General features: G+C 44.3%; 2 protein-coding genes across 6 annotated transcripts in view; one reads left to right on the top strand and one right to left on the bottom strand.

Moving 5' to 3' along the window:
- LOC142814225 (uncharacterized) overlaps window positions 1–25,660 on the top strand; it is a 367,645-nt gene that overhangs the window by 272,062 nt on the left and 69,923 nt on the right. For 3 of the 5 annotated variants that reach the window (XM_075892531.1, XM_075892532.1, XM_075892530.1), the window contains one exon: window positions 18,054–20,486. The exons of the other annotated variants lie outside the window; for them this stretch is intronic. Coding sequence is in view for 1 of the 3 variants with exons in the window: in XM_075892530.1 (XP_075748645.1) it covers window positions 18,054–18,288 (235 nt within the window). In the remaining 2 variants the exon portion in view is untranslated. Of the gene's footprint in view, window positions 1–18,053; window positions 20,487–25,660 lie in introns of those variants that run through there. 5 annotated transcript variants of the gene reach the window in all.
- LOC119172583 (uncharacterized) overlaps window positions 1–25,660 on the bottom strand; it is a 140,982-nt gene that overhangs the window by 67,098 nt on the left and 48,224 nt on the right. The gene's annotated exons all lie outside the window — the stretch shown is intronic.

Below are 25,660 nucleotides of genomic sequence, written 5' to 3' on the forward strand. Positions count from 1 at the left end.
GAGGTTCTCTTCAGCTTCACTAACGATTAAAGCGTCCCTCCTCAAAGCCGTATAAGCATTCTTACATGTCAGGCGAACACTACACAGTTCGCGAAGAGAGAGGATTGTCAACGTAATCAATCTATAAGGGCAAAAAAGAGAAAGATAATATTCGCTCATTTAGGCCCCTAACTGGTACATTGGTAATATAGAGGTCGGTGATGCAGGCAAAAAAAAAAGAAACAAAGAAATTGAATATAAACATCGGCAAAAAATAACGCCATTGTGGGAGAACTCCGAAACAGCGAATTGTGAACTCATTTTTTGGAAAATATCCAGTGTCATGATCAAAATTACCCTATTTAACCCAACGCGATTCTTTCATTACTTTACATTTTACCCTACGCCCAAAAATAAGAGTATAATAATAATAATAATAATAATAATAATAATAATAATAATAATAATAATAATAATAATAATAATAATAATAATAATAATAATAATAATAATATGGATACTACTTACGGTTTAAAATAGTTGCTAACGATATAGAGTTCTTGATACTGTACTACGGGAGAACATCAAGACGTCCCATGGCCCTCACACTTCGTGGGGCCGTGTGGACAAAAATATATACTTCACAACAGAACATGTAAAACGTGCGGTGGCACTTGCTCTTTTGTAATGAAACTAAGGAACGTATAAGTCAGCAGACGGGCAGACAAAGTGTTCCGGTATAGGTATGAGAAGAGCGTTGACCCACAGTTCTTGAAAGAAAGACACTCGCCAGGAAGTGTGTGACTGAAAGTGTAAGCGGTGTGGCAACGGTGATCGTTAAACGAAAAGCCAAAGAGGCGGATAGGATTTAGTGCATAGCAGAGACGGGAAAAAAAAAAGGTGTCTCTTTGTAACTATTCGAAGGGCAAAGCCGAAACAACGAGAGAGACGTTTTACGATTATTCGAGGGGGAATGCTTTACGGTTTTAAATGAGATTGGGTTGCCTTGCTTGGAGAAGCTAACGATCCGAGGGAGGATGTTTTAATTGAATGTAATGATATACACGCGCGCTCGTATCTTAAAGTGCTAGCCTACGTAAGGCCTCGGGTTTTAGGGATAACATTGGAAAGGTAGCCAGGTCGATGAAAGAAGTAAGTAAAAGAATGTCGAATGGGCTGTGGCGACGAAAGAAGTAAGTAAAACAGTGTCAGATGTGCTGTGGCGAAAAACTGGGCATAAAGAAAACGGCAGACTGGCGGTATAGTCTGTGGTAAGGGGTGGTAAGCTGGGCCGTGAATTTTCGTAGGAAAATTACCTGAACTCAGCTAGACAAATTAAGACCAAAATTCAGTAACAACAACAACAACAACAACAACAACAACAACAACAACAACAACAACAACAACAATAACAATACTAATAACAATAACAATAACAATATAACAACAACAATAACAACAATAACAATAATAACAATACAACAACAACAATCACCACGTTAAGTGGGGACGCTAATAGCATCCATCCATCCACAAACATAAAGGAAGAGATAAACTCGCGTGGTTCCTTGCACATTCCGATAGGATGACTCCTAGGCAATTTAAATTTTTTTTTCTGTCTCCGTATTCGTCCCGTCGCTCGCGCAAGGTTTCTGCATCCAGCGTGCTCTGGCACTGCTTCCGATATCGGAGTCATTTCGAGGTTTCTACATATCACGTGCCTCTGGGATCGACCCACCAATGACTCAGCTATGACGTCAAGAGATTAAGCCATCATTCGACGTCACGTTATGAGAACGTCGCCATGATGTCATGGAGTCAGCTATATTGGCGATATGTGAAGTAATTACGAGGTCACTCGATCACCTCATAACATGATGATGATCTTTTGCACCGTCTATGTGGACGTCGACGGTCATTCTTTGTGTTTAATTAGTGTTCTAACTCTTTCTCGCCTTTATTACTTGAGCCGACTACCATCGAAAAACGAAAAAAAAAAAAAACTTCCTCCACTCGGCGAACAAATGTGAGATGACGAAGAGGGAACAAAATATATCCACGGGAAAAAGAACAATGCTTTCCAGGTGGTCGAAATTTCCGGAGCCCTCCACTACGGCGTCTCTCATAATCATATAGTGGTTTTGGGACGTTAAAGCCCCACATATCAATCAAGAAGAGCAATGCTAGCGCAGGCATTCGTGACGTATTACCTTTCGTCTCCTATTCTCACTGGCCTATTCTCTCTGCCCTGTCGGTGACTTTCCGTAGAACCTAGTGATTTTGTAGTAGGACTAAGCTTTCCGTCATGAAATAAATTTCATCTAGCCTAGAAATACCGAAAATACCCCAACAATGCTCTAAAATGTTATTCGAATAGCCAGATGATTAGAAAATAACCTGTTTGTTCTTACATAGCGTATAAAAACATCGAAAATGAAAAACAGTGGTTGCAGGCTCTTGTGCGTAGGTTTTCTGGACATTTATTTATTTAGAATACCCTTAAGGCTAATAGAATGGCAACTTCACTCAGAAAATCTTTTGAAATATATTTATAAAAGTGGGCGTAAGGGAGCGATTGTGTATATCTTTTGGGGGAGATGTACAGAGATAATAACGTTGCTGTGGAATGGGAAGGAATCCACGGCAAAGAGAATGGTGATAGTAGCAAGCAGCTGAGGCAGGGATGTTCCTTGTCTCCGCTGTTATTCTTACTGTACAGCACAATCACAAATACAATAATGTGTAACATGAAGGGTTTGTTGCACTCCACGTTCGAACGTGTGGTTGCCTACCTTTATTTCGCATCACAGTGATTGCTGGTCGATATAAGGAAGAGATCACTCGTCTTACTGCTTAAGCCAAACTTATCGATTTACTTGGCGAATTATGTGTTTGCCAGCCATCGATAGCGCTCTCGCCTAAGGAGTTTTGGTTCTTGCGCAAGCTTCGATTTACAATATTCTTGATGTAATTTCGCTCAGGTATATGTATATATATATATATATATATATATATATATATATATATATATATATATATATATATGATTCAAAAAAGAAATTCTGTGGGTCCGGTGCATATATATATATATATATATATATATATATATATATATATATATATATATATATATATATATATATATATATATATATATATATATATATATATATATATATATTAAATTGGGCTACACAACGCATCTCTGGGTATCAGCTTGGGTAAGTGGGCTGTATGGCTATGATTGGGCTACATAAAATTTACGACTTTGATTTCTGAGCGCACTAAATGGCGTCCTCATTATCAATGCTTCAGAAATTACTTTCATCGAGCAGAAAAAAACGTCGCACTCAGTGGAGGCTTTCAAGGGGGCAAAGAGGCAAAATTCAGGAGAAATCTGCTCATGTCCTCGTCTTAGTGGGCGAAAAAGTGGTTCATAAACCAAATTGGTCTGTGAGCAATTTTTTTCCCCTCCACGGTGGTAGCTGAATGTTTTTCCACCTATTCATAAGCGCTACTTTGGCTGTACTACTATATGAAGTAGAAAACGCATGATGTCGGGTCGCAATTTCTCATTGGTGGCCACAAGAAGTTGGATTTCTATTTGTACAGGTACAAAATATGAGACGCACCATCGTATTTCGGAACCTTCTAGAATTTCGCCGATTCCATGGTGGTTAATCTCGTTTCAAGTCAGATTGCAGCCTTAACGCGAGAAGTGCACCTTATACACAAGTCCGAGAATGATGAGTCTTGCATTCTGCCATGGTCACGAATGAAAAGTCCTCGTGTTTCACCCAGCATCAGATTTTGACACCTGTGGTCGCTGCTCGTGCTTTGCGTGACATCCGTTTTGCCTGGAGCAAGTTTGCCTAGATGTGATTAATTATTCATCTACCACTTCACATACCGCGGTGAACTACTGATGGTAGTACTCGAGTGTGCAACCGAAGGTCGCCGGATCGAATACCGGCCGTGGTGGTTTGGGCTACGTTTGGACTACGATTTCACTGACTTTTGGCTACATTGCCTCCTCCGGCCTATAGAAACGCTGCTTGGCGCGACTTTCGGTATCACTGGTGGACACGATGCCGTCGAACGCCAACATTGCATACGGATGTATCAGGCGTCAGCAAATGGCGCCCGAATTACACCACACCACGTGTCAAATCTAGTTCCACTGAAAAAAATTTCGTGCGTTGTGGCTTCTGCATCATATCGTTGTCCTTAGTTCTCGCAAAGATTTGGTATTATATACACTTGCTGTCAATTAGAAAAAATATAATGAAGTCTCAAAACAAAGCACCGTACACCGGCACAAAGAATGCATACGAGAAAGCTTGACCGACCGCTGCTCTGTGATGCGCTCGAAAGTTGATCATGCATCACATATTCGCGACTTCCCAGGGCCAAAACAGTAATAAAAAACATTCACACAGTCATGGCCGTTCTTCGTGGTTGTTTGTGTGCACGGCAATGCAAAGCGACTAGAAAGCTAGAGGCCAGCACATGTTGTCGAGTATAGCAAAATGACGTCGAGCCTATGAAAAATTAAGGTGGCCAGCCAAAAAAAAAAAAGGGCGAAAGTTGTCACACAAAAGCGTGACACGTCGAGAGAGATTTGATTCCAGTCGAGGATTTTCACCGAATCCTGAGGCATCACTTATGGGCGACGACTCTTTCACTGACCAAAAGCCATTTATCGCGCTCGGCGCAATCCTGATGCCAAGCCCACGGATCATTTTGAAAGGGCGCTTGGATATGAAAACGACCTGGGCTGGCTCAAGGGCTCCGGCTGGGAGAAACTTCCGAGCGGACCCCACCGGGCTCCCCCGTGGCGCACCTCCGCGTTTTGAGCACATTTTTTGTCTCTGTTGCGGCTTCATGACTGAGCCTTTTCTTTGCGTTTTTTGCTGCATCGCAGTTCTGACCGTCCGGCCCAGCTTTGTCGGTTTCTTTTGACGGAGATAAAACTTCCGTTTTGACTTTCACAATTTCTATCCAAAAGTAATGACATTTATGCAGCCGGTAAGACCGTTCGTTCCTGGTTTTTTTACGGGTTTGCTTGGTATGAAGAATATTTCACGAAAAAAAAAGAAATAAAAAACCGGGACAGCTAGATAAACGGAGACCCTTCTTTTAAACACATTTTCTGCTCTACCGTTTTACAAACTATGCAAGGCGTTGGCCATTAGAGATATATGGCGTAGACAACTGACGGGGCTACCCAAGCTATGACTGAAACGATATGGTAGTGTGAGGGTGCAAGGTATAGTGTTCCCAAAAGGTAAATCGTGCTACGCAGGCTCAAAGGCCGGCAGATAAGCAACGAGTGGAGAACACAAAACAATTAATGCGAAATGTACCTGTACTACTGATGATATTAGTCATGAGGCCTCAATTCACTGTATCCACTTCGCATGTGGAAAAAAAGAAAACCAAACCTTGCCGTCGCTAGACGAGCAATTAAAAAAAAACGCTCTACAGCATTCGCACTAATACGGGGCTTGATCCATTTATCAGCCACCCTCTAGAGATAAAACAAGTGGCTGTTGTTACACAGCCCATAAATCTGGCATGAGCACTTACAATTCATCACACACACCATTAGCCAAACGTAAATCGACCCAACCCTCACTTTACGTTACGTTGTGCCACATCTGCCCCCTTACACTATATTCGGTGTATGTGACAAATGAATCAAACTGCGGACGAACACAGGATCTTGGTTCCGTGGATGTATCCCGATGGTAACACTTACATCCCCTTCGAAACGTGCATGCCCCGTAGTGTGTTCTGATGAACATTTTTTTACAATGTTCAACTATTATCTTGATAGCAGTATCTTCTCCTCCCTTTCTACTTTTGAGTGATTTTTTATTTACAGTAACGAAGGCATTTAACGACGTCACTTTCATCCATTATTTTTTTTGGACTGCTCACCATTCATTACTGCCATGAGCTTTGAGTAACCCAGAGTTCCTAAGAATCAGACGTGATTTATTGATCTTGCTGGCTCTCTATCTCAGCATTGAATTATGACGTGCTGCATAACTTGCGAAAATTTGTCGCAGCAGAAATTTCATCATGTTGCGACTTTTCGTTGAGGTATGTTATTTCATACAGGCAGCCAGATCGAGCTTCAAAATCTGAAGAGACATAAGCTTTAGAAGTGAAGCAGCTCTTTGACTAGCCTGTGCAGCACTGTCCCTTGAGTCCACGCACACCCATCTCCGCAGGTGTTGGAGCAGGACAAAGTAGGTGAAGTCGCAGCTGAGCTTTGACGTCACTCTCTCTCTCTCTCACCCGGAGCAGCTGGATGGATGGATGGATATGGCTGTACCCTTTAGATCGGGCGGTGGCTAGCGCCACCAAGCCGTAATACTTAATGAACTCAAAACTATATTTATTTATTTTTTCCTTAAAAAGTGAGTTTGAGGATTCGTACTTTGCAGTGAAGAGTTTAATTTTCACTCGTGCCTTGACTTTAGCCACCAATCAGATAACCTCCTTCTAGTTAAGTCTACTTGCTTAAAATCTATTTTGCCCTCCCGGTCCCTAAACCCCAGTGCTTTGAAAAACTCTGCGCCATCATCCTGAACTATAGGGTGAAGCCCTTTACAGAACATTATCAAGTGTTCGGCAGTTTCTTCTTCCTCTCCACACGCACTGCATACTGTGTCTACCCCTTCGTATTTGGCCCGATATGTCTTGGTTCGCAGTACTCCCGTCCTTGCCTCAAACAGTAGAGAACTACCCCGAGTATTATCATAGATCCTTTCCTTGGCAATTTCCTGCTTAAAAGTTACCGACTCTTCCGCCCGCTCGCAACACAATTCTCGCTCGCTTTACCCTATCCACCACCGGCAACACTCTACCGCACGTCGAGTGGAAACACTATTCAGCTTTAGTTGCGCGCCCGCAGCAGCCATGCGGACGTGGCCGACCATCGCAAATGGCTAGCAGACTGCGTCCGTACGGCTGCTTTGGACGCGTGACTAAATCTATCTACTCTTTCGACTCGTTTATCTGCGATGAAACCTATACAAAACCCAACGCGTGTCTTTTCTTTACAAACAAACGTTTACTCGGGTAAACGCTACCCCGAATTTCGCTTCACAAACCGTTCTTCGTGCACCCGCGTCGATGCCCGTTTCAACCACGTCAACACCGCCCGTACCACCGTCCTACGCCATTATTAGCCTTTTTGCGCATAAGCGGAATGCCCGCTATGCATCTGTAAGGTATTAAGGACCCTTTGATGATGCTTAATGAGGCTGATGCTCATGAAAAAGTATGGCTGAGCACTCTGCAGTGGTTAGGAAGAATGAGATTACACACTCGTTACGAAATTGACATTATGTGACGAATGCTTGTTATATTACTCTTTTGTCACGCAATATTACATAGCTGAACGGGATTCTTTGGCCAACATGTACGCCTAAAAAAAGTATTTCTGCAAATGGGTTTCGAGTGCACCGTACACCAGAAACAAAGAAAACACGAGCCACTGCATTTGGCCCCGCCGTGGTGGTCTAGTGGCTAGGGTACTCGTCTGCTGACCCGCAAGAGTCGAATCCCGGCTGTGGCAGCTGCATTTTGGGTGGAAGCGAAAAATGCTGTAGGCCCGTGTGCTCAGATTTGGGTGAATGTTAGAAACCCCAGGTGATCGAAATTTCCGGAGCTTTCCACTACGGCGTCTTTCATTATCGTATGGTGTTTTGGGGACACTAAACCCCACATATTAATCAACCGCTGCACTTGTAAGTAATCTTCCCTGAACCTCTTTATTGGCTGCCATATTTGTTTTTGTCTGGTCATGATTTATTATTTCGTGTACGTAGAATGTGAATATCTCGGGCAGCGAAAACTTTTTTTCTTTAAACTGCACATTTCTACTCCATCAGTGAAGACGTGGCTCAATGAAAAACCAATAAATGTGCCCTGGACAGTAGTAAATTGTAGACTCTGCAACCAACGTGAGACGATAGAGCATTTTTTTCATTCATCGTCTTAGCGCATTTCATTTTTGGAACGTTTAAAAAAAAGAGCACTCAGGAAAGAACTTCCTGTCACAGCTCGGGGTATCAGGTTCATCCCTCTCAACAAGAGAACCCCCCCCCCCCATTGATACTGTATATGATCTATTTAGGATATTGAGACATTGTTATCTATGGAAAAGTCTCATTATTGACAGACACGCCGAGCCACCATAGTCGACGAGGTCTGTCTTCTGAGAAGCTGCTCAAGTGTGCAGTGTTGTTGAAATTCGCGACCCCGTTCCGGAGTGGCTTCCCCTTCTGGACACATGCCCGACTTCTGAAATGCCTCCTACTGTTTGTAGCAATGCAGTTGTGTACCTTCAGGTAATTCTAATGTGGTGAGTTGTGATACGTGTAGTTCACAACAACTACTGACGTTGATTCTATGCATATAAAGAAGAAAAAAAGACATTGTGGCGTTGGGATAGAACACTCGAGTGCCACGCAGAAGGTCCGGGTTCAAATGCCATAGGAACCTGGGAAGTTTTTTTGTCATTTTATTTTTCTATGTCGGTACCTTTTTCATGTATATCAGTAATGCTAAAAATGACGATGGCGATGCCGCTCGACGCCAAAACGGGTGTCTAAGAGTTGCGCTCTAGAATACCAGTGAATATCTCGACTTCCAGCTTGCTATATAGCGAGTTCGATGAAACACCCAAAACCCTCTTTCGTCTTTAACATTATGGGTTACGAGATGAGGTGTCGTGAGGGGGGAAGGTGCCCTCTATATGTTGATAGAGGGCGACTTCTCTGTCTCTGATGAAAGCAGCCAGAAGAGGGGAAGCATTCAAAGAAAACGAAAATGGCGACTTCACCACACTGTAGCTGCTGCAAAAAGTAACGGCGCTCTTTTTTTTTCTTACGCTCTGACTAAACTTTCTTCCAGTGCTGATTTTACTTTGCCTTGCTCTTCCTCTTCTTTGGAGCTCGCCCTGTCCAGCAGTACAGTTCACCTTGCCCTGTTCTCGCACCTGCCGTCTCTCATCGAAGCAGTGATGTAAACGATTTAACCAGTCGCGCCTAATGGGCGTCCGCACTGAGTGACAGCTCTGACGGAAGCTCCGAACTTCTTGACAAGCTCATTCCGCCCTTGTCGGCTTTATTCTCGTGCGTCTTACCGTTCTCCTCCCTTCCTGCTCCTTCTCCTCACAAAAAAAAAGGAAGAAAAGAGAGAGAAACGTGTGAGTGCCCAACTACTTCAGGGAGCTGCGTTCAGCGAGGTCGGCCAAGTTCTCTCGCAAGCGATTTCTCTTACTTATTTCCTCCTCCTAGCGAATCGCTATGCATTCTTATGCGTACAGCGCGAAATTTACACTTTTGAACGATCTATTATAGTTACTATATTTTCTCTCTGTTTTTATACTTGGAACTCGGGCACACAGTCTTTTTTTCGAGATTACAATGTTGCTGCCATAGCAATGCTTAGAAGCAATCACCAGAAAGTTTTTTTTTTTTTACAGTCGACACTTAAATATTAATGAACAGCTAGCATAGTGCGCATAAGCCTGAATCAATACGTAGAGTACGTGCTAGACTATGCAGTAGACAAAAACTGTTCAAAGAGTCGCATTCAGCCTTTCGATCACGCACGACATGAAGGAAGCTGCGTCCGGAAACTTTGCGAAAATTCGACCTAACAATGAAGTAAAAGAGATGAAAAGAAGACAGAGAGACAACAAGGACAAAGTTGTGCCACGATTTACTTGGTAAAAGGAATTTATTGTCCACCAAAATTACATGGCATAGGTTCCACACACAATACGGTTCCTTATTCCATTGGCACTCGAATACAATGGCACAGGTTCCGTAGTGAAGTCACACAAAATATTTCACATTACCGTAATCAGTATTTTTGGCACACACACATCACAAAACGTTGGGGTGGGTTTTATGTGGTTCGTAGTCCCTGTACTGAAGAACAGGCAAGAACAACCCTATTGTTAGGGATTTTAATAAATGCGCAGGACCAACGCTTGAGGAATTCTTCCTCGCCCAGCAGGAACCATTTAGTTTCCAAATGGTTGTTCAAAAAAAGGGGTAAATGATTTTGAGTACTTGGTACTATACTATATGGAAGAGCGTAAAGCCGTCCCGTGAGGCTCACACTTGATGAGGCCGCGTCGACAAACAATTATGATGTCAAACAGCTGCGGCAACGTTTAATCTTGCTCGCCCGCTGTTGGAACGAAGTTCGAGAGGTTCAAAAAGAGTGATCTCTTCTCGTAGCTTGTAGGCGTCCAGCATTCGTGAATAATATCCCAGCCTCTATGACAGTTTTCAGGTTTTTAAGCTACATTTCTTTTTTATTTATTTGAGATTGTTGCTCCAATATTCTTGCTAACATCTGGCACGCTGTCATAGCGCTGTTTTGTTAAAGCCTTTATCCATTAGCTATAATCCATGTAGAGGTAGTCATCTGAGAATTGAATTTGGTATCAATATCTCAAGCTTCTCTTTAACAATAATCATTGTTGTTGTGTTTACCACAACTTACAAACTTCTCGTGGTGTTTTAGTCAGCTCTTTCAGCATTCATCCAGAATATATTGAAGCCGATGAGAAATAGTTTTAGACAGCAGGTTTTTAGCTTACGAGACATTGGGTATGGTCAAGCACACAAAAAAAAAACAATTCACTATAAAGGGCCCTTGAAACGTTTTTTTTTTTCACATTCCGTTTTTGATTAGACCATAACTGAAGCAAATAATTGGCACCCAGAGTTCAATCGAAACACCCAATATTAACGGAGCTACGAGTACTAAAGAAGTACCCTCCTCCTCCGCTCCGCCTTTCACCTTCAACAGCCCTCGAGCGCTCGGGGCTAAGCTCAGCCTTCACAGCGCTTGCGTCACGATGTGGCGTGAGACCACATACGCGTAAACCCCGCCGCCGATCCGATACCGGCAGTATGTGTTGCGCGTTCCACAGCCAATCAGATCAGCTGGAAACCATGACGTCAGTGGGGCAGAGCGTGTCCCTTGGTGTATGGGAGGTTGAAAACGCGTTTGGCCGAGTCGGAGCGATCTGCAGCGGTCTGGAGCAATTCGCAGTTTTAAAGCGTTGTAATAAGTTACATAGTTTACGCAGAGAGCTCAAATAGGTCTCTAAATTACCCTTGGGACTTGGTCTACCGGCACAATTGGTGTTTGTTAAAGTTCGTCAAAACTGTTTCAGGGTCCCTTTAAGTTCCTGAAGATTAGAAACAAGTTGATGTCACGCCTAATAATCAAGCGTTCGTTAGATTTTTTCCAACGTGCATAATGCTTCCCATCTGCTTCACATGTTTTCCTAGGCAGTGCTTTCACTCCACCCTCACGAAGCCTTTTAAGGAAGCCTTCTTAGGAAATGTTCGCTATAGTCGCTTGCATTCTTCCACTGCTATACAGTGCATTCATAGTATTTACGTGTAGTCATCTACCCCCAGCGTGTCATATTTCTGGGCTACTTAGTGCAAATTGGGAGTAAAATGAGAGGCGTGAACGAAAAGAACCCACTAACAAGGCAATGGTGCTGCCACCTATAACCCTATCTCGCTGCAAATTAAGGTGCTTTAGCACCGTACACAGTGTGTGAATACATAGGCACTGCGGACGCCGAAAATGCTAACGCTTACCAAAATAAACGGCTCAACTGTAGTCAGTGCTTGGCCATCTCTGTTCTTCTTGTTCTACAGCGAATAACGTCATGAGATCACAACATCCACTGATTTACGAGGACCACCACCGGTGACCGTAACAGCACTTGAGTACGATGATAAGAAGAAAAAACGAAAGAAAGAAAGAGGCAGGGCTCGAGAGTGATTTGAACCCAGCCACTCCGCGTGGCGATTCAGTATTTCACCACAAAGCCACACTGACCGTTGAATCACTGCAAAAAGACGTTATACAGGTATCTAGCCGGTCGGGGAATCACCTTAACCGATGTGGAAGAGTGGAATAAGAAAGAAGCTCCTGGTTTATAGGTCGAAGAAATGTCAGAGGACAGAAAGTGCGTGCCTCATCGGAGTTTAAAGACGCATCACCGAGAACATAACTTTTATGGCGCCATTTTCGGTCCATGCCAATGGCCGGAGGTTAGCTCCACTTGAGAACGCATTGTTGCACGTTGATCAGCTGCAGGAAACCATGCGCGCGGCATCTTATAGAGGCTTCTTCAAGTCTCCCCGCTGCATGCAGGATAGATGGCGCTTCCGCGAATCCTTGATTGGGGCGTGACTCAACGTGGTGGAACGAGAAATTTGAATTTTCCGCTCGTTCGCGCCACCTGGTTGTCTGCCGTAAGGCGCGTGCCTAAACACGGCGTTGCAGAAGGAGGTGTGTTACTAATGGATGCCAAGGGAGCGTGAAGAATGTCGCTACGCTTGGAAGCACAGCCTCTGCCCACCCCGACATGAGCGCACTTCTTGTTATCGTCCGTGCACTCTGTGGAGCTTGAACTTATACCGCGGAATCGCGCCTCTCAATGGCCGGTTCTCAACGTCGTCTCGTGTGCCGGGGTTATGCAGCCACTAGATTTTTGTTAACTTCGCTGCTTACGACGGCGCGGTAATGTGGACAAGTATTCCACTGCTGGTCCAAGGCAACAGCGGTGTTGCTGACCTTCGTCGTTAACGTTTTTCCAAAATGTGGTGTGCACTGCTTATTCCATACTGGACAAGAGACTTGGTACACCTGATGGTCAGTATACAGAAATCAAGGAAATTTAATGCGATAGCGTTGAAGAGCTCGCCTCGCATAAATTCAGGCGTTTGCGTCGTTGGTTGTGAGCGAAAAATCATCATGTTGTGCGTGACCGAAAAGTTGAGAAAGATGCAAATAAAATAAATAACGATTCTGGCTCCGAGTGGGGACAGAACTCGATTCGTTTGCGTGGCAAGCGGGTGTTCTGACACACAGGCACTTTTTTCTTCTGTTGCCTTTTCGACTACAGGTCAAAAGTAGTCTAACCATTATGTGCATCATACCCATTTCATACGCTATAATACATCAAACAAACACGTCACACCTTCATCACAGTCAGTCGTCTTATACACATCACGCCCTTTCGCTACAGTTTCCACGAAACATTCGTGGCCAGATAGTATACTCTATCATCACGATGTCTATAAGCTAGCATGCTGCGTCATAGCGACTGTAGAACAAGTAAAATAAATAACATAAATAAAGCTTTTTAAAATTTTGTGCTCAGCCACACAGCCACGCGTCTGCTTGTAAATAAATTGAAAATGCCTTCCTCTACCCACAAATGCAGTGAAAGTATTTTTCATGTTTTACAAACACACGCGCCCTGTGTACACATCATAGCTCGACATACTCACTCATGAGTACACTCTCTCACACTCATTCATACTCATTTGAATGTGGTCAGTGTGAGTATGAGTGAGTACTAATGAGTATGAGTAGGAGTGAGTAGAACGTGAGCGAGTACTTATGAGTATGAGTAGGAGTGAGAATGGACGTGAATGAGTACTTTCAGTGTGAGTAGAAGTGAGTATGAACGTGAGTGAGGGTCAATGCTGAAAAAATTGTAGTGAGTGAGTATGAGTGAGTAGTCTCTCAAAGTGCCGACCTATGGTATACATGCATCACAATACAACATGAAATATTGCAGTCGTAATGCGCGGTGCAAGCGTACATCGCCACCGGGCGTCAGAACATGTGATTATGATAATCACTTCGTCACGTACTGTGCCTGCAAAGCAAGTTCGAAAAGATTTCATGCAAAAGGGGTTCGAGGTACGCACTAGAAACAGGATATCGCTCTCCCGTTCAACTCTTAAAGGCGAAGCTTAAGGATCCCTCAATTGTTTGACGATGATTGCGCAGCATATTTGATAAAATTCAACATGTCTTCGGCTTTGCTACTTGTGTGACGTTATTCCGGGATCTTGACGTCGCAAAAGATAATAAAACAGTGCTCCTGAAGTGTTCAACGCGTGTCAAAAGGGACGCGGGGCAAATCTACCTGTTCTTGTTTCCTGGCAAGAATTACGAAGCAACATCTACTCGCATTACGAAACATTTACCTTTCTCTTTTATTTCTCACTATGTAAACCTGGCTGTTGAGATCACGATGCGAAATATCAATCTCGCCCTTACAGCATAGGCTTATAACCGAGAGCATCAATGGCATGTATCCTGCTGTTCAATACACATCTCATGACAGGAACAAGTAAAGGTTCAACACAAGCACTTTCTCATATAACTGAAAGCTTTATTGCGTCGTAAGAAAGAGTATGTGTTGCAAATACGCACTTCATGAACTATCCGAACATGCGTTGGTCAAATTCACCACCTTGTCGGATTCCGCAGAACTCATTTGAAATGGGCAACAATAAAGACGTACTATCGATCGGCCGGAAATCCTGATAAATTGCGAAGCGTGCCGATAGCGCTCGTCTTCCTACCATTTGCCAGAGTGCGGAATGCTGTATCTGGCAGCGGAAAACAAAGAGACCTCTTGCAGTAAGCTTGTTTAAGAGCACTTCTTGCTTTTGCGAATGGAGCGGAGCGTATAGTCAAGTGTTACCTTTTTCCATTTCACGTGCCTTCTTTACCAGCCGGAAAGAACGAGCACGCAGCTAGTACGTTGTCGCAAGTAGCAGGGTTAGATGTCACTTGAGCATCCCTTCGTATGCCTCATCGAACTTTGTGATAATTAGGTTTGCTTCGCGCAAAGTATTCCCACTCTTTTTTTTTATCTTGTTGCGTGGTAGTTGCAATGCCCTTGTGTGGGTGCATGCAAAAGTGAAGTTCAATTGACACGAGAAAAAAAAAATCAAGTTAAACAGAGGTTGATAAACTTGCAAAACGCAAGTTGTACTATAACTTTGGCTGGAGAACCTGCCTTCGTCAATATCAATAAATGCACTACTTCGTCATACAATCAGTGTATCCATATATAGGTGATCAAGTGGTGATGATATAGGTAATCAAGTGGATTCGGGTGCACGTTAAAATAAATCCAAGGTTGTCGAATTTTCTGGAGCCCTCAACGACAGCACCTCTCATAATCATATGGTGGTTTTGGGACGTTAGACCCCACATATCAATCAATCAATCAATCAATCAAAAGGTGCGACCGAACCTACGAAACACAGGGCTTTACCGCCAACGTTGCGGCCATAGACGGGCCTTCTTCAAGGCACACACATATATATGACTGTAACGCATACCTATTAATGATGAACGTAGAATTCGGTGCCTCCATTGCGCATATTCCGTGCTAAGAGTCGGCACATCGCGCATTTTCACTGTTACAGCTGGAGTCCGGTCTTCGCCAGGACTGTAGGCCAGATCCGGAATGAAATGTTGGAATAAAAATGTTTTCGTGCGTTCGTTCGTTACTTTAAACTTTGGAAAACACTGGATCCACTGTATCCATTCTCTCTCTCTCTCTCTCTCTCTCTCTCTATATATATATATATATATATATATATATATATATATATATATATATATATATATATATATATATATATATATATATAAGGGAAAGAAGTGTATACTTAAGCGCTCGTTTTTCCGTGTTTTGACACAATATTAATAGGGGCTAACAGACAATAATGCCAAGGAATGTATAGGGGAAGTTATTAGACCCAATCGTAATGTAAATGTGAAGAAATAAATGAGGGTAAAAAGATAACTTGCCGTATATATATGTATTCTACGCTCCGAGAGTGGTGCATTATAGAAAACAAAACAATTATTTATGTAAGTGAAATAGTACGAGTTCCACAACCCGTAGCAGAACGCACACTCGCGCGCTCTTATTTCGTGGTTGGGAGCATTTTATGTCTTGCCTGTCCTTAAGCTTTCACCGGAACAATTCTGTTGTAGTTACCGGGCGCACAAAGGTCACTGCAATCGTTGCACAGTCTCTGTGTGCGAATAGAGCGCGCTTATCAGACACAGCGAAGTGACAACTGAGACGGTTATTCGCATTCATTTGTACCTGTGAGTACCTTTTGTGCGTTTTTGTGCGTGAGAAGCGCAGGGTACGTTTCGATCGGCTTGCCTCTCTGCGCGTGACCTTCCAGTTTGTTGCTATCGCTTTGACTGCTTCACTTTTGCGGCAAAGCTGTGACCTTTTCTCTTTTTTTAATTTTTTGGGGCCCCAAAATTGTGAGGCCGGCCTTCTGCTATGGGTTGTGGAACTTACACAATTTCACTTACATCTTCCGAAGAAGGCTGGACCACCAGTCCAAACTGTTAGGATAAAATAAATAAATAATTGTTTTGTTTCCTATATGGCACTTCTCTCTAAGTTCATAACTTTTATTACGGTAGCCAGAAGTTGTTATATATATATATATATATATATATATATATATATATATATATATATATATATATATATATATATATATATATATATATATATAACGATTGTGCACTCTGTGTGTGCACAATCGTTTTAGTTTTCGCCGGCTTAATTATAGCTGTCTATGTGCAGTAATAAAGAATAATTTAATAAGTTGCGTGAATTTCGGCGTGTCCTTTCGTGCCGTACGCGGGCTAGAAGGAAGATGGCGCACATAGGCCGAGCATTTGCGCACGAAGAGAGAGTGCCTCCGGGGAGACATTAGAGGGAGCAAAAAACGCGAGCAAAACATCGCGGCGGCATGTTAACGACGCGGCTCATAATCGCCTTCTCGCTGGTTTATTTGCCGGCTTGGGGGGGGGGGGGGAAAGAAAACAAGATATCACAAGAGATAAATATCCGAGCCGACGGAGAGATAATGGCCGCCCTGCGTACACACAAAACACACGACACAATGTAGGGTGCTCCCCTCACCACTCATCAGGCAAAGGACGCTTGCGCTCACTGCGACGACCTCGCAGTTGACGATTTTATTATTCTCGCTCCCAGCGTCTCTTTTTGAGGCATTGGTTGCACCACCATTGACGAGCCTCTGCACAAAAGGCCCCTGTATCACGCCTTCTTATTCCTCTGCCCAAATTCGACGCCCCGCTTAAAGCGACTTCATATACTATCGCTTCTGTCGGGGACAAATTGAGTAGAATGTTTTGTGCGCTGCCATTGTTCGTAAATCAGTTGGGTTTCTCTCGCTTCTTCGCGTGCAACCGTTCCCGTCGTTTCCCCCGAAAATGAAGGCAGAGGAGCAACTTCAGCACCAGTGTGCCCTATCTCTCCGCTATTAGCCATGCCTACGGAAGCTGCTGCAGCGATCTTCCGTACTACATCGAGTGGCTTCCAATGAAACGCACTGATATACTTAAACGGCGGCATGTCCTCGAAGACAGCGCATTTCAGCGTGATGATTTTTCGATTTGCAAAACATGTCAACAGATCATACCACAAGCGACATAAAGCGGCCGTCTACCAGTAGGACAGCTATGCTGTCAATCCCTCGCACGTCCCCTGTTCTCAAATTCTGGCTGCATAAAAACATTGGTCTTGCTTCGAAAATGTCGAGCTTAGCTGTAGTGGAAGATCGCTCGCCGTACTGCGTTGCTTCTTCCTTTTTTTATTCCTCGCCAAGTGCATCGCAAGTGATCATGATTTCTCCGACAACCGGTGGACAGCCAAAAATTTTCTGTTTTATTACCGGTTCATCAAAAGCAGCCTTCCCGAGTGACATCACACTCAATGGGCCATTGAACCATCAAATATGCTTAGCATCATGACATCATTAACTGGAAAGGAGCATGATCAAGGATGAGGTACTACTTCTCTACGACATCACAGCGTGCTGGTGCTGAAAATTGAACGCGCTGTCACCGTGCGCACTTTCTTCTCGCGAAATTTCTCGCTTATAGCAATCAGCTGCTCGCGCCAAGAGTACATGCTTTTGCCATTGTGAAGCAGTAATCTTACCAATTTACTATCTTGTGAGAAAACGAGTCTCTATAGGTTAAACGTGGAGCACTTATTGGCGAGAAATTTTGACCATGTTCGTCCATCGCGTCCGCCTCTCTGTCTATTTATCCGTGTTCGGGCATCATTTAGGATCGCAAGAGAATCATTATTACTATTATTATTAATAATGTTTGATTTGCATACACAGATACACAAGGGAAACCCTGCCTGGAATGCAGCAGCTGATTGCGTACGTGACTACAAAACTACTAAAGAAATTGGGCATAGCACTCTTCGCAAGAACGACCAACTGGACTGAAGAGGACGACATTATCAGCCCCATTAAAAGGTGTTCACTAACCACGTTGTATACTGAAAATATGAAGTTACAGGCCTGTGTGCTAGTGGTTGTGAACTTGAGGCTGGTGGTAGTTCTGATATAATGTTCATTTCTTAACATTATCTTCGATATTTTCTTCCTCACTTCTCACGTAATGTGTCAAAAATAATATTTACTGTGCGAGCACGAATACTCGGAAGACAAAGAGGCCCTCGGGAGGGAGCATGCTGACAGCTGCTGCATAGAGGAGCTCAATGCATGCGTGGTTCTTGGCGAAGGGGGAACAAAACGAAAGAAAAAGAATAAAAGAGCCGAAACTTAAAAGTAAAGTTTGAGAATGCCGTTGGAAGACAGTTTCGTAGTTTCACTTGCACATACCTCTATAACACCTTCTGACAACAGTTCATCTCTTCACAAAAAAAAAAGCATTTGTATACGCAAGTGCGTAGCACCACTACTGCGAGACATTTTTAAAATAAAATTTATCCAAGTATGGACTTGTGGCTTCGCCTTTAGTAAAGGTATTTACATACGCCCACGATTTATTCCTTGGGATGAACCGTATCCGTCCTTTTATGTTCTGCGAGGTCGACAAGGTTTCATCATTTCCGCAGTGGTCACACAACGCCAGTTATCACATTCTGTGTCCCTTCAATGTCATGTTCATTTCTTCGTTTCCCAGTAAGATGTTTTACACATTTATCACAAGCACTTGGAAATTAACTCTGCAAAAATAGAACTTAACCACTGTTCGGACATCGAAGCTGTACAGCTACGTGCAACTAGCGCCAAATTCCCAACGCTGTTGAAGAACAACAAAATCGACGTGGCTCCTACTTCACGATGCTTCTTGGTTGTGGTAGAGGTAGCCAGTATTTCACTCAGAAGAACCTAAGGCAAATAATGGGGCCGAGCCAACGCGACAAGATCTCATCGCGTGGCTTCTGGATGTGGCAGTGCTGCACTCTATGTTTAGTGCACGCGACTTCACAAAATTGGTAGCTGGGGCAGAAGTGCGTGCAAGACATGACAAGTCATCCACAATTGCTTATATGTCGGGTAGCGACAAGCAATGAACACGTGTGAACCTCATTGGCCCATTTTTACGTTCCCTCCTGAAGATGGTTCTTGAGAAGGAAAAAAAAAAATGAAGGCTGCATGCCTTTCGCAGAAATTATTCGCTGAAAGGCGGTCCTTAGGCCACCGAATAGATTCTAGCACTTTTCATCCTGTATACTACAACCGCTTAGCCTCCACTCAACATTACACCATGCCATACTACCGAGCGTACAGCTTGCGCAGCTCTTGCGACATATTTGCAGCACACAAAAGAAAGGTATAGAGTGTGCCAGGTAGCCGCGTACGGTCGGAAGTGCGGCCGTGTTGACAGGGACCCGAAAAAGAGGCGAGCACTCGAAACAAAAGGGATGACACGGCCTGGTGTCGCCTTCTGGCACTGACGGCGCCCCAAAGCACATCGGCCTCAAACAATGTGCAGCACGACGCCTTTGTTTATCCATTAGGCTTCCCGGCTTTGAGGTGTACGGCCATACCTATGCCTCTTCCTACGATGGCAATTAAATCGCGGTTTTCGGGCTGCCTTCCAACACAGCATCCCTCTCATTTCATAATGATGTCCTATTCTCTCAACTACATCAAATACGCCGCGAGCTCAATGCCCGATGGCACATTCCGGCGAATCGGGACATTGAGAATAAACTTGTCGCAGAATGTCAAGCAATGTTTGTTGTCAGATCAAAAGGTCATCCGCGGGACGGGGCACTGTGTACAAGAGCGCATTTCCTTTACCTGTGTTTTTTAACCAATGTTGTATGTTAAAATCGCAATGTACAGAGCAAAGGCAACAAACCAACGTCTGTAACACTTGCTGAGAAATAGTGTAACTTGTTGCAATTGATAATCGTAATAATGTGAGTATTGTAAACTATGTACTTTGTAACGTTCGCTGCCCCTCAGTAATCTTTTAATGGCGGTGAGAGTTCTGTATAATTTAATAATTAAACTGCCCATTTCAATGTTCCGCCACTTTATTTACAACATGATGCTGGATCTAAAAAAAAAACTTCTTTTCGGCGTATGAGCTACCCGAAATGTGGAAAATGCTGATCAGCATCTGTTTGCTGCAACTGTATTCCAATATATCCGCAGGTCGCGGGTTCAAATCCCGGCTGCGGCGGCTGCATTTCCGACGGAGGCGGAAATGTTGTAGGCCCGTGTGCTCAGATTTGGGTGCACGTTAAAGAACCCCAGGTGGTCGAAACTTCCGGAGCCCTCCACTACGGCGTCTCTCATAATTATATGGTGGTTTTGGGACGTTACACCCCACAAATCAATCAATCAATTCCATTATACTTTTTTTCTCTTTTTGCTAAAGTATCTACAATTTTATCTTCTTGCTGAAGTATCTGTATTTCGGTATCCGTATCCCGAAATACTTCTTTCGTCTTTTTGCTAAAATATCTCCGAAGTAAACCGTTACGTCGAAGGCGAGTGTATATCAGTATCTGTATTTCAGATTTCAAAGCCGGGTATATCTTTATACTTTTCCTATTATCTCTGCCCAGCCCTGATAATTTCTTATCAGTCGTCATATAATGTCACGACATCTGTCAACGCCTTACCCTCACCACAGTGTGGTATCTGGTGCAGCGACAGTCTCGTCAAAGGGCGTGCACTCGTGATCGCGTTCAAAGCTTTGCACCTGTTGGCGCAACGACAACGCATGGCCGCCAACTATTCCATGTCAAACAACGATGTGACCGACCGTGTCGAGAGGCGATGTATGCACGTGTCCCTTCCACAACCATAAGCTATGATAACCGCAAGCAATATCTATAGACCCCGTGAAATGACATGCGCTATGTTAATTACGGCACTACATGCACTCTCTTCGCGGCGAGGGCTTTCTTGTTGTTGTTGTTGTTGTTGTTGATGATGATGATGCTGTTGTTGCTGTTGTTGTTGTTGATGATGATGTTGATGATGATCATGTTGTTGTTGATGATGATGATGACGATGATGATGATGATGTTGCTGCTGTTGTTGCTGTTGATGATGATGATATTGATGACGATTATGTTGTTGTTGATGATGACGATGATGATGTTGTTGCTGTTGTTGTTGATGATGATGTTGTTGTTGTTGTTGTTGTTGTTGTTGTTGTTGTTGTTGTTGTTGTTGTTGTTGTTGTTGTTGTTGTTGTTGTTGTTGTTGTTGTTGTTGTTGTTGTTGTTGTTGTTCAAAGAACTTCAATCGCCTTAATGTCATTACACATTCGCGCACACCGGTCTCAGCTGATTGATTCTCGATCAGAAACTTGGTAAGAGAGACTATACATATGCGGGCCTCCGTCTTTTAGGGTATTTTCAGCCTTCGTCCCACCACTTGCCCCGCCCGCCAGAACACATTTTGCTAGTCCAGGTTCCCATCGCAAAAGTTCAGAAAGAGCGCCACGTTGGTCCTCCCGGCAATATTGTTCCTGAGGCTTCGTTGATTTATATGTGCGGTTTAACCTCCCGAAACCACGATATTATTATGAGAGACAACGTGGTGGAGGGCTCCGGGAATTTCGACCACCCGGTGTTCTTCAACGTGCACCCAAATCTCAGTACACGGGCCTACAGCATTCTCGCTTCCATCGAAAATGCAGCCGCCAGAGTCGGGATTGAACTCCGCGACGTGCGGGTCAGCAGCCGAGTACCTTACGGCCATTCCACGCGCTTCCCGCACAGCCGCAACGCACGCCCCGAGACCTCTACCGCAAGCAAGCGGGGGACAAATAAGCCAATGGACGACGCTGCGGAGGGTGAAAGAGCGTCGCCAATTGGGTTACTTGGCCCCCGCTTGCGTGCGGTAGGGGTCCCGGTACTTGCGTTGCGGCTGTGCGGGAAGCGCGCGGAACGGCCCTTAGCCACTAGACTACCGCAGCGGGGCGTTCCTCATCCTTCGTACTCCACGTGGGCGTGGTCGTGCAGGCTGCGGTATGCGCTGTCTTTGACCCAACTGCTCTAAACATGGCTTCTGCTGTGACATCATGTCACAAACTACCGCTTAATTATGTGCGAATCACCGATCTCAAATAACGCCATGAAAACACGGCAATTACGCTTCGCGCTCGCTCTGTCGCACGTATAAAAAAAAAAGGAGATGGACCACTCATTTCGCAGAAGCCGCCACAGAGACAGTCTAACGCCCGTGCAAAATTGGGATAATTTGAGAAATTGAAGTCCCATTCCGCAGACAAAACTGTCACAAGAATCTAGCCATTTGGAACGCCTTCGACTAGTCGATATAAGCGCGTGGCTTGGCGTGGCGACGGAGGATCATCCAGGGAGTTGGCTAGTAGGTGAATAAGTAATCTTGTTCACGTGAGAGTGGTTCAGACGGCCCAAGAAGACGTGTTTTATGAAGTAGCGCAGCCAATCGATGTTGAAGAATCGAGGGTCGACGCCGAGGCAACAGAGGACAGTTATTAAACAGTGTCGCCGAGGAAACACGCTACAGGTCGACGACGAAGGAAACAGCGATGACTATGACGCTGGAGTCGCCTTGAGTGTTTCCTGAAGGAAGAGGAAGAGGAGAAGGAGGAGGAGGAGGAGGAGGAGGAGGAGGAGGAGGAGGAAGGTTTAAGCGGAAAGACAGGGAGGTTAGCCAGTTCTTAGACCGGCTGGCTACCCTGTGCTGGAGAAAGGGGTGCTGAAGGATAAGCGTTCAGACTAGTTCTAAGCATTTGTGGACTGAATACGCGAATAGTTAAGTGTTTTTGGATGGTTTGTAATGTATGATAGTGCATTTGTATCACGTTATCTTTGTTCTATTCCCGTTGTTTTAAACACAGTCTGAGTTATATGTTGAGTACTATTGTAATTGATACCAGCAGTGTCTGCATGTTTGTGTGATGCCTGTACTGCCCTAATTAAGAATGTGTTTTGTTTGTGTTATCAACTCCTGGGTCTGTCTGGGTCTTTGAACCACAAGCGACGTTTACCGACGCACTAAAAAAACCTACCCTTAAATTATCCGTGCCTTCATGGCGCGTTTCGGGAGGCCGATACGTCAGGGCTTGGAATCTGCCCGGCGATTACCTCCCCATTAACGGGATCAGGGAGACACCAGCCTCGAGCTAATTGCATCTACTGCAACTTTGAAGTGAAAATTCCAAACTGCTGCGTGCCGAAATGCACAAACCACTGCAGACGGGGTGCAAGAATGTTTCGCTTCCCGACTTGGTTTAACCGACGGAAACGTTGGATTGCTCCATTGAAGCTAGATTGCACGGTGCGCGTTACTGCTGCGAGTGTTTGTGAAGTGAGTGTTTGTTGTATTTCATGCAGCTGTTTAGTGTGTGTTTAATGTACTTGCTCTGACAAGAAGGTCGTGGGTTTGATGCCGGCTGCGGCGTTCGCACTTCGATGGAGGCGAGATGCCCATACTGTGCGTTGTCACTGCACGGTAAACGCCAGATGGTCAAACAAACTTTGCGTCCGTATATTGTGGTTTTGTGTTGTAAGACCCCAGATATTCATAATCTACCTTGCCGCGTCCGCTATCCCAGTTCAACATCGATATTGTTGCAAGCTGACACGCTTTAAGTGAACGTTGCCGATTGCGAATCGTCAGCGCAGGCTGGCTTCGCAGTTTTTCAGCAGCGTTAACACACTCTTCGAAAACACGATGTTGAATTTGAATTTAACCTGCGGCTGACATGACTCAATGTGTGTGGGTGGGTGGGGGGGGGGGGGGGGTCCGATGGGGCGATACCGGTCCTTGTAACTATGTGGACAGATGCGTTTGCAGGGCGCTTGAGCAGGCGAGTTCGCATCACCTCTCTTGATCGGAGCAGTCTGTCTTGACTTATACCCAATGGTAAATATAACCTGGCATGCCGGTGTAAATGGTAACGCTTGGTCAAACTTAACATCGGCGTATAAGTTAGAGCACAAACGTTAACATAATCGCCATGAAATGCACGATATGGTGCGATAACGTGTATGTCGTAAGAACATGTGGTAGGTGCACTTCCGCAACGTTCGTCATAGTCTGCGGAGATATGGAGTGCATATGTAATGCTCGTTGCATTGATAGATAGGTAACCGCTATTATGCTAAGGGATGTATGTTGGAGGGTTTGTATTTTGCAGGATAATATGACCAAGTATGTATAAAACCATAATCAGATACTGTAACCACAAATATAGCTGGGAAAGCGTAGGATTGCGTTTATTGACGAATCATAGCAGAAGGTATGCCGTGCAGTGGGCATATTCAGGTTGATAATGATGATGAATAAGGTTTAGAACACCTCATCCTTACGTACAATTGTATTTCCACCGTGTTTGTTCCCCTCATTCAGTGCTCTTTCTCCCAGTCAGATATTTATTAAATGAAATAACGGAGAAGTTGCGATCATAATTTCAAAAGTGAAATGAAGCTTCTTCGCCATCTAGAAGGCTGCGATACAATTACATCTCGTTAGATCAGTAGGATCGTACGGAGACCTCGGAGACAATATGTCCAATTGACATTCGCCAGCAGTGCATGCAACAAACGTGCCCTCCTCGTAGGAAAACGCGTGGCAACATGATATCACCTCTCTAGTTTCCATCTGCAACACATGTAAGTTATACAGTGCTGACCAGCGCAGAACAGCCGGGAGGGGCGCCTCTCCGGTTACCGACGAGGCCGCGATGGGCCGCATGCTTTACCAGGCAGCGTTTCTGCCACCGTAGGCACATTCTTTTTTCTTTTCTTGCGTGGTGCGCAAGACGTGGGTTCGCGGAGGTGAATCATCTCTACGAATACGCGAGCTTTCTTAATCTGTGACAGGAAAACCAGCGGTCATATTTGTGTCAATGACATAACGTGTTTTTCGGGGGAGCCGAGTTCAAGTTTTTCCGTCGTTACTTGTATTTGTCTTTACGAGCACACATGTGTAATACATGCGTATGTGTGTTAGCTGCCATTTCACGGTGGGGGGCACTCGTTGTGCAAGTTCCACTCTTACGATATATTTGTTGAGCTAATTCGAGCTGAGTTAAAGGACAGCATGACAAAAGCAGCACAAAAAAAAGAGTAAACTAGAGTCGCTTTTGATAACATTGGCAACATTTCACACTGCTGTGTCAACAAATGTTGTTTGATGACAACGCGTGTCTGACGCTGTGAAGTCGGGTTATCTGCAATAACAGATAATGAGAGTTGACACAGCTGCTGAAAGTAATGAACTTTGCAAGCCAGTCAGGCCGACGTTAACGAGAAGCTGTAACTGGAAGGTAATGCGTAAAAAGGAAATGAGCCCTTCGCTTAACGGCAGATTGGGAGCAAGTAAAGCTTCTCGTGTGTGTCTCACTTAATATTCATCTTTCTTCTATTCTTCATTCCTTTGTTTTCTTTCGCATTGCATGGTGCTCACTCCGAACTTTTCCTATTTACCACGCAGGATATTGAACAAGGTCT

This window comes from Rhipicephalus microplus, chromosome 4, assembly GCF_043290135.1.
Source record: "Rhipicephalus microplus isolate Deutch F79 chromosome 4, USDA_Rmic, whole genome shotgun sequence".
Classification (NCBI taxonomy): Eukaryota; Metazoa; Arthropoda; class Arachnida; order Ixodida; family Ixodidae; genus Rhipicephalus; species Rhipicephalus microplus.